Here is a 9,802-nt window from a genome sequence, read left to right as displayed (position 1 = left end):
CCTATTCTTTCATATATCCAAAGATGGGATATGAAGGACTGACTCCCACTCTGTTTTCCCAGATGTCAGGCAAGTCACCAAAGACAACCTGCACACAGCCTGAAGCAGGCAGGGCAATCTACCTAAGCCTGGATGTAAACATTGCATTGTGAGCCCAACAGAAAAGCCCCCCTCCACTCTCCTAGACCTAATGGCTTTTTCGTTAACCTCTGCCTCCCTGCTAGACCCCATAAAAACCTATTCTTGAGCCCACAGTCTCCATACCTGCATACCAGTGGGAAGGTCTGTGTCCCTTGCTGGCAATAAACAGTCTGAGCCTGTTTAGATGAGGCCAGTCTGTACCTTCCTTTCTCCTCCACTTTCCTCACATCTGGTATTTATTTCGTGCTTATAAAAATTGAACTAAATGGCTGGGGATATAGCCTAGTGGCAAGAGTGCCTGCCTCGGATACACGAGGCCCTAGGTTCGATTCCCCAGCACCACATATACAGAAAACGGCCAGAAGCGGCACTGTGGCTCAAGTGGCAGAGTGCTAGCCTTGAGCAAAAAAGAAGCCAGGGACAGTGCTCAGGCCCTGAGTCCAAGGCCCAGGACTGGCCAAAAAAAAAAAAAAAAAAAAAAAAAAAAAATTAAAAAAAAAAAAAAAATTGAACTAAATGATTTTAGGTCATCTTCAGAACCCTTTGTAGACTATAACAGTATTAGTATAGTCCTGGGGATCTAACCCAGGGCCTCAAGCATGGTAGGCAAATGCTCTACCACTGAGTTTTATACATCCAGACCATGAAATGACTTCTATTTTACAGATGAGTGCAAGACAAGAGGTTGAGTAATTTGCAGTCACACATTTGCTAAATAATAGAAAGGGGAATGTATTGTAGCCCTTCTGATTTTGTTATAGACATGCTGAAACTATCCTCTTTCCCGTCTAGGAATGTTTCTCTTGTCTTCCTCAGGATATCCACCGAGTATTTTTTTTTTTTTTTTTTTTTTTTTTTGGCCAGTCCTGGGCCTTGGACTCAGGGCCTGAGCACTGTCCCTGGCTTCTTCCCGCTCAAGGCTAGCACTCTGCCACTTGAGCCACAGCGCCCCTTCTGGCCGTTTTCCATATATGTGGTGCTGGGGAATCGAACCTAGGGCCTCGTGTATCCGAGGCAGGCACTCTTGCCACTAGGCTATATCCCCAGCCCCCCACCGAGTATTTTAAACGAATGGTTAGTGATGTTTGCGAGGCGCATGCGTCCATTCCTTTTCCCCTGGTCCAGACACGACCTCGGCGCCTTTTGCTTTGCATCACTTTTGGCCCTAGCGATGCGCCGTCGCCTGGGCAGAGGCATTTGGTGAGATGATGGCGACCGGGACGCAGGATTCGCAAGCCCGCTTTGGCCAGTCGGTGAAGGGGCTTCTCACAGAGAAGGTGAACACCTGTGGAACTGACGTGATCGCGCTCACCAAGCAGGTGCTGAAGGGTTCCCGAAGCTCCGAGGTGAGCGGGAATTGGACTCCCACGGCCTAGTCTTCCCAGTTGTGGCGGTGGGAAGCGAGTCGTGCTGCATTCTGGGGAGTGTAGGCGTGGAGCGAGCGCAAAGGAGCGCGGTGCATTCTGGGGAGTGTAGTCTTTGGTTAGGGTTGGTGCCAGGGTGGGAAGCTGCTATAGAATTAAAATGGGCACTGGTGTGCGATGAGTCGGTGCTTCTAAACAATTCCTTATTTGTTTTTGGTGCTATTCCTAGTGGAGAGTTTTTTCTCTTCTCCTTCTTTCTTCTTTCTTTCTTTCTTTTTTCTTTTTCTTTTCTTTTTTTTTTTTGCCAGTCCTGGGGCTTGAACTCAGGGCCTGGACGCTGTTCCTGAGTTTTTTGGTTTTTTCCTCAAGGCTAGCACTCCACCACTTGAGCCACAGTGCCACCACCTGCCTTTTCTGTGTATGTGGTACTGAGGAATCAGACTCAGGGTTTCATGCATGTTAGGCAAGCACTCTACCGCTAAGCCACTTTCCTAGCCCTGGAGATTTGGTGTGTGTGCGTGCGCGGGCATATCAGGTTTATGGGGGAGGCAGGATTTCATTGTTACATCTCCATACATGTTTATACTGTACTCCCATCAGTTCCACCCCCTGCATCATCTACCCCCTGCAACCTTCCCTCTTAAGAATTCAGGTCCCCAACAAGGTTTCCTTGTTGTTAATATTGTTGTTCTTTTGTCCGTGGTGGGGCTTGAACTCAGAGCCTGGGCACTGTCCCTGAACTCTTTTTTGCTCAAGGCTAGTGCTGTGCACTTTAAGCCACAGCTCCACTTCTAGTTTTTAGGTGGTTAATTGGAGATAAGAGTCTCACAGAGACTTTCCTGCCTGGGCTGGGTTTGAACTGCAATCTTCAGATCTCAGTCTCCTGAGTAGCTAGGATTACAAGCGTGGTCCACCAGCGCCCAGCTTCTTCTTCTTCTTTTTTTTTTTTTCAATGCAGAAGTTTGGATACAGAGCCATACCTTTAGTCTCTTTTTGCCTTGATTATTTTCAAGGCAGGATCGTTCTTATTTTTATTTATTTTAAATAACACTGCTTTCAGTGGCAAAAGACTAAAAACAATCCCAAAGTCCAGCAGCAGAGGGGTGGTTGAATAACTAATAACTACTGGTACATCTGTATGGTGTGGTACTTGGAGTTGTAATAGAGCAATGAGAAGAGTCAGTATATTTATTTCTGCAGATCAATCTCAGGGATAATTTTGGCTGGGAATATGGCCTTGTGGTAAAGTGCTCGCCTTGTATACATGAAGCCCTGGGTTCGATTCCTCAGCACCACATATATAGAAAAAGATGAAAGTGGTGCTGTGGCTCAAGTGGTAGAGTGCTAGCCTTGAGCAAAAATACACCAGGGACAGTGCTTAGGCCCTGAGTTCAAGCCCCAGGACTGGCCAAAAAACAAAGAAAATAACAATGTATTGAAGAGGGCATGTAGGATGTTACATTGTAAGTAAAAAGATGGGAGGAGAGAGTAAACACAGGTGGCCATGTGTATTTGCAGCTGTGAGCTCCACACTCAGGGATTCAACTGCAGATCTAACCAGTTAGGTCTATGATGGTTCTCTCTATACTTAACAATTTCAGACATTATCCCTTGTCCTTTCTTAAGTACTAAATAACTACATAAATATGCTATATAGCTATAATACTATTTACATAGTATTGTGTTGGTGTTATAAGTCTTCTAGAGGTGATTGAAAAGGTACAGAGGATATACATAGAGTTTTACGAAAATACTTTGCTATTTTATGTAATGGACTTGAGCACCTACAAAATTTGGTATCCTACAGAGTTCTGGAACTAGTCACCCACAGACACCAAGGGACCTATGTTTGGTATCCACTGTTCTTTGTGTGTGTGTGTCAATTGTGGGGTTTGAACCTGGGGCCTGGGCAGTGTCCCTGAGCTCTTTGCTCAAGGCTAGTGCTCTACCATTTTGAGCCACATCTCCACTTCTGGTTTTGTGGTGGTTAATTGGAGATAAGAGGCTCAGGGACTTTTCTGCCCAGGCCGGCTTTGAATCATGATCCTCAGATCTCATCCTCCTGAGTAGCTAGGATTACCACCATAGCCATCAGTGGCTAACTGCATCTACTGTTTTAAAAAGAAGCAAAGGAGCATAGAAAGAGAGGGAGGGAGGGTGAACAAATGCAATCGTGAAATTCAGTATACACTATATAGAAAATGACCTTTGTAACTTGTGCATCGGGATGGAAGGGGGAATCTAGGGGAAAAAAAAGAAATATACTTGCCTGGTACTGGTGGCTCATGCCTATAATCCTAGCTACTCAGGCTATGAGATCTGAGGATCGAGGTTCTGAGCCAGCCCTGATCCACGAGACTCTTATCTCCAATTAACCACCAGAAAACTGGAAGTGGCACTGTGGCTCAAAGGGGTAGAGCAAAAGAGCTCAAGGACAATGCCTAGGCCAGGTTCGAGCCCCACAACTGACAGCAACAACAACAAAAAAACCCAAAAGAAGTGTACTCATTACCTAACTTACGGAATGGTAACCCCTCTCTTATTATTAATAATAAACTTATATTAAAAAAAAGAAAAACATAACAAAAGGACTCACATAATTAGGCTAGCAAAATAAATAAATAAACAAAGGAAAGACAAACCAAAAGTGAGTAAAAATCACTACACATGGGTGGTAGAGACCAGGGAGAAGAAAGGGCAGAGTGGAGGCCCCTTAGACTTTAGAAGCACATAAAGTTTTACTAATTTTCAAACTTCGGTGGAAAAACAGAAAGTTGCCAGGGGGAAGGAATCTTTGAAAGGCCATGATACTGATGTCACGTGGTTAACTTGAAGTTAACCACTTGAAGTTAACTTGTCAGTTCCTTTTCATGGAATTTTCTGGCCCGGGGAGCAGGGAGAGATTGGGTAGCATGCACGTCACTGCCTTCACAAGGCTAGATTGAAGGCAAGTTAGGAGCAGGTGGCAGTAGGAAGCCAGAAACCTCAGCTAATCTCTGCTTGTCTCAAAGTCAGCCTTGCCTTGACCTCAGGCCACCCAGTTGAATTCAACCTCTGCTTTTCTCTGTTGGTCTGAGGGTCCAGCTGTCAGTGAACTCATGAAAATCTTTTTCTCTCCCCTAGCCCCATTTGGCCATCTTTCTGGTGCTGTTTCTTACTCTAAGCCATGAGCTTCGTTCTATGCCTTTTTCCTTCTATTGCTTTTTTTTCTTTCCCTCCCTCCCTTCCTTTTCTCTCTACGTTCTTTGTTTCTTTCTCTCCCTCTTACTGCTGGGGATGGAGCTCATGTTGTTGGGCACACTTGCTATCACTGACCCACGTTCCCAGCTCTCATTTCATTTTTAAACAGCTATTTTCCCCTCTGTGCTTTCCAGCCCACCTCTTGGGCCCTGACTTCCTGCAGACCATCTCCAATCTGCCTTTGAGGAGTCAGAAGTGAGGAAGCACGATTCCTCTAAGTACTGGATGCGGAAACCAGGCCCAGCCTGCAGCAGTTAGAAGCACTTGATTATTCAGATCAGGGACCCCTGGAGACCCATGCCAGAAAGGCTATAGTGCCAATGACATACCTTTCCCACCTGGACAACTCCATTACATTTGAGCGTGTGTAAGGTTGTCTGGGCGGGGAGGATAGTGATAGGATGGCTGCAGAGAGAAGATTGCGCAAGTTCAGGAATCATGATCTTTACCATCTGATTTTTTTTTGTCTTTCAGCTGCTAGGTCAGGCAGCCCGCAACATGGTTCTACAGGAAGATGCCATCCTGCACTCAGAAGATGTAAGAAACTATTTTTCTAAAAAAGACTTGGGGGTTATAACCACACTTTGTATGGCTACAGGGAAGTGGAATGTTGTGTTTCTGTCTTGTGCAGAGTTTAAGGAAGATGGCGATTATCACTACACATCTTCAGTACCAGTGAGTATGCCCTCTCCAGCAATGGGCTTGCCGCAAAGTCATTGTCCCCAGATCCTTGTGCATTATTTTTGTGCTTCCCACATTATCCATAGGGGTCCCTGGGAGACAGAGTGGGAGCAAAGGAGGGCCTGGTCAGGGATGAAGTCTCTCAGTGGATGGATGCCTCTCAGAAGTTGGGGTGTCAGGTCAGATGAGAGGCAAGGTCTGTCTTGATGAACCTGTCTGTGTTAGTTTGAGGGCTCCTGCCAGGAGCTGCCAGTTCTGTGATTGGCATCTGGAGTTAATCAGTACTTGCCAGCTGTCTGTGCCCAGTATCTGTCCTGGGATATCTGCTCCTCCTTTCAGGGCTCAGTGGTGATGGTAACCAGTTCTTACATTTTTCTGGGCAGCACATCCCCAGCCCCATGTAAGCCATCAGGAGATTCTGAAATATAGAGAAGCCTTTGTTAAAATTGTGAATAACAGGGCTGGGAATGTGGCTTAGTGGTACAGTGCTTGCTTAGCAAGCATGAATCCCTGGGTTTGATTCCTCAGCATCACAAGAACAGAAAAAGCCAGAAGTGGTGCTGTGGCTCAAGCAGTAGAGTACTGGCCTTGAGCAAAAAGAAGCCAAAGGGGGAGAGGGAAAGGGGGAGTAGGGAAGGGGGGGGAATGAGGGAGGAGATAACAAATCATACAAGAAATGTACCCACTGCCTTATGTGTGAAACTGTAACCCCTCTTTACATCACTTTGACAATAAATACGTAATTTTTTTTTCTTTTGCTAGTCCTGGGGCTTGACCTCAGGGCCTGGGTACTGTCCCTGGCTTCTTTTTGCTCAAGGCTAGCACTCTGCCACTTGAGCCACAGTGCCACTTCTGGCTTTTCATTGTTTTGTTTTGTTTTTTGCCAGTCCTGGGCCTTGGACTCAGGGCTTGAGTACTGTCCCTGGCTTCTTTTTGCTCAAGGCTAGCACTCTACCACTTGAGCCGCAGCGCTACTCCTGGTTGTTTTCTATATATGTGGTGCTGGGGAATTGAACCCAGGGCTTCATGTATATGAGGCAAGCACTCTTGCCACTGGCCATATTCCCAGCCCTAAATAAGTAATTATTAAAAAAAAAAGGGTTGGGGATATGGCCTAGTGGCAAAAGAGCTTGCCTCGTATACATGGGACCCTGGGTTCGATTCCCCACACCACACATACAGAAAACGGCCAGAAGTGGCGCTGTGGCTCAAGTGGGAGAGTGCTAGCCTTGAGCAAAAGGAGGCCAGGGACAGTGCTCAGGCCCTGAGTCCAAGGCCCAGGACCGGCCAAAAAAAAAAAAAAAAGCAAGCCAGGGACAGTGCTCAGGCCCTGTATTCAAGCCCAGAACTGGCAAAAAAAAAAAAAAAATGGTAAAAATTTTTTAAAAATGTGAATAACATAGGGCTGGGAATATGGCCTAGTGGCAAGAGTGCTTGCCTCATATACATGAAGCCCTGGGTTCGATTCCCCAGCACCACATATATAGAAAATGGCCAGAAATGGCACTGTGGCTCAAGTGGTAGAGTGCTAGCCTTGAGCAAAAAGAAGCCAGGGACAGTGCTCAGGCCCTGAGTCCAAGCCCCAGGACTGGCCAAAAAAAAAAAAAAAAAAGTGACTAACGTTTTGATTTTTTTCACTTTAGTTTGAAAAAAATTTTACTTTGCTTTTGTTTTATTTTAAAATATTTTTGTAGTTAAGATTATGGACTTATTTATTTTATGTACCTAGTGGAGGTGTATGATTGGAAATTTAAGACTTGATTTAAAATATATATATATATTTTTTTGCCAGTCCTGAAGCACCTGAACTCAGGGCTTGCGCATTGTCCCTGAGCTTCTTTTGCTCAAAGCTAGCACTCTACCAACTTGAGCCACAGGGCCACTTCCAGCTTTTTCTATTTATGTGATACTGAGGAATCGAACCCAGGGCTTCATGCATGCTAAGCAAGCACTGTACTACCACTAAGCCACATTCCCAGCCAAGGTCTTGATGTTTTGGGTTTTTTTTTGCCAGTCCTGGGGCTTGGACTCAGGGCCTGAGCACTGTCCCTGGCTTCTTTTTGCTCAAGGCTAGCACTCTACCACTTGAGCCACAGTACCACTTCTGGCCATTTTCTGTATATGTGGTGCTGGGGAATTGAACCCAGGGCCTCATGTATACAAGGCAAGCACTCTTGCCACTAGGCAATATCCCCAGCCCTCAGGTCTCGATATTTAATATTGTTCCTGTTCATCCTTTCATTGTGAACATATTAAATATATGATCATTTGACTCCATGTGCTCACACTAAATTGAAGCCTTGCATGGAGTTTGTTTATTGGCTCTTCAGATCTAGGAGCCATCTATTTAGCATCTGTGCACTCAGCTAGGCTCAGTAGCACAATCCTAGGACAGAAATACAGAATGTGACAAGCCAGGAATTTTTTCTGCCTATATATATCTAGCCATAAGTAACTTATGCTACTTTACTGGGTTTCTTACGTATGTGTTTTTCTTTCCTTTTTTGATTTAGGCAAGAAGCTATTCAGAAGAAGTAAGTAACCCCCAAAGGTAGGGTTATGGGGACTCAACTAAGGCAGGTTGAGGGAAATTGCACTACTGTGCCAGGATCAGTGCAGAACCCTTGTTGACTGACTGACACCATTTTACATTGCTGTCTCCTGGGATTTAAAGAACACGTTGCAATTCAAAGGCTTACAGTGGCTGATTCACTGCCAGTAAGGTTTCTAGGTGTTACAGGATGAACGGACCAACCCGAAGGGATACAAAACCTTTCACATTACTCCTATTCATTAAATAGAGCAAAAGTGCTAGCAGTCATAAATGCACTTTTTAAAGAGGTGGATTACATTATTCCCTTGCTGTTTTTCTTACATTACTAATTAGCTTTGAAAACCTTTCTTCATAGTAAAGCCTTTTATTTCCCCAACTTTAGGATGAGATTTTACTATGTTGTCCAGGCTGGCCTCAAGTGATCCTCCAGCTTTAGGGCCTGCTGAGTAGCAGGGACTACAAGTGTGTGGCATTATTCCCAATTCATAGTTTAAATACTTCTTCATACCAAATGGGCTGATACTTAGCTATGACTATATTTATGCAGTGATGGATAAATAGATTGCACAAAGAAACGTCTGTTGCACAGTTCAGATAAACACTTTCTCTGTTCTGATTTCTAGTGTTGGACAGTCATCAGATCTGCAGGACCAGCTAAATCACCTGTTGAAATAGAATGGCATATGGGAGGGTAATAGCACTGTGCCTGGTGCGAAGGAGGGAATATCTTACACACTGTCAGGCTGTGGGTTTGAGTTTCCGTTTTCATCTCCAAAAGTTAAGTAGGAAAAAATTGTATAGTTTTCTGTGAAAAGAAGCGAGGAGGGTGAATTTTGGAAGCACTTGTTTTGTTTTGCCAATCCTTGGACTTGAACTCAGGGCCTAGGCACTGTCCCTGAGCTTTTGTTCAAGGCTAGCACTGTACCACTTGAGCCACAGTGCTACTTTCAGCTTTTTCTGTTTATGTGGTACTGAGGAATTGAACCCAGGGCTTCATGTATGCAAGGCAAGCACTCTACCACTAAGCCACATTCCCAGCCCTGGAAGCACTTCTTAAATTGAAGTAACCATGTTCTTATTTAGATACTTTTTTTAGTTTGTTTTGATAAATATTATTTTATATAATCAAATGCATATAGGTATTGTATTTTTGTGTCCTCCCCTAAGAATATCCTACTTTGGTCTCACTGTGTATGAATGCCTAGAGTCCTGTGTAATTTATCATGTCCTAGTGTACTTTAGATCTAGCTTCTGCATGTGTGAGAAAACAAGTACTGTTTGGCTCTCTTTGGCTTGTCTCACTTAACATAATTTGCTCTAAGGCCATCTATTTCCATGTCTCATTGAATTTTTAAGTTCTGTTTAATGTGTTTCTTTTTTGTTTGTTCTTTTGGATCAGTCGTGGGGTTGAACTCTGGGCTTGGGTGCTGCCCTTGAGCTCTTCAGCTTAAGGCTAGCGCTCTACCACTTGAGCCACAGTGCCACTTCTGGTTTTCTGGTGGCGAATTGAAGAGTCTCATGGACTTTCCTGCTTGGGCTGGCTTTGAACTGCAATCCTCAGATCTCAGCCTCCTGAATAGCTAGGATTACAGGCATGAGCCATTGGCACCTGGCTTGTTTAATATGATATTAAAGTAAAAGTAAAAGGAACCTTAGTTTTTCTCTTAGACTTTTTTTTTTTTTGCCAGTGCTGGGGCTTGAACTCTGGGCCTAACCACCAGCACCCCGCTCCCATTGACTTTTAATATATTAAGTCCATAGTATCAGGCAGGCACTGGTGGCTCATACCTGTAATCCTAGCTGCTCAGGAGGCTGAAATCTG

At 44.7% G+C, this 9,802-nt stretch overlaps 1 protein-coding gene across 1 annotated transcript; it reads left to right on the top strand.

Annotated features, from left to right (window-relative positions):
• The first annotated feature begins 1,323 nt into the window (after positions 1–1,323).
• Positions 1,324–9,187, top strand: Borcs7 (BLOC-1 related complex subunit 7). Its single transcript, XM_048338342.1, has 5 exons — positions 1,324–1,487; positions 5,220–5,282; positions 5,377–5,420; positions 7,940–7,960; positions 8,604–9,187. The coding sequence occupies exons 1-5, from the start codon at positions 1,347–1,349 to the stop codon at positions 8,653–8,655; spliced, it is 321 nt and encodes a 106-aa protein (XP_048194299.1). The 5' UTR covers positions 1,324–1,346; the 3' UTR covers positions 8,656–9,187.
• Positions 9,188–9,802: the final 615 nt, after the last annotated feature.

Source organism: Perognathus longimembris, chromosome 2 (genome assembly GCF_023159225.1).
Source record: "Perognathus longimembris pacificus isolate PPM17 chromosome 2, ASM2315922v1, whole genome shotgun sequence".
Lineage (NCBI taxonomy): Eukaryota > Metazoa > Chordata > Mammalia > Rodentia > Heteromyidae > Perognathus > Perognathus longimembris.
Note: the sequence above shows the minus strand (reverse complement) of the source record. Positions and strands in the feature narration are given on the sequence as shown.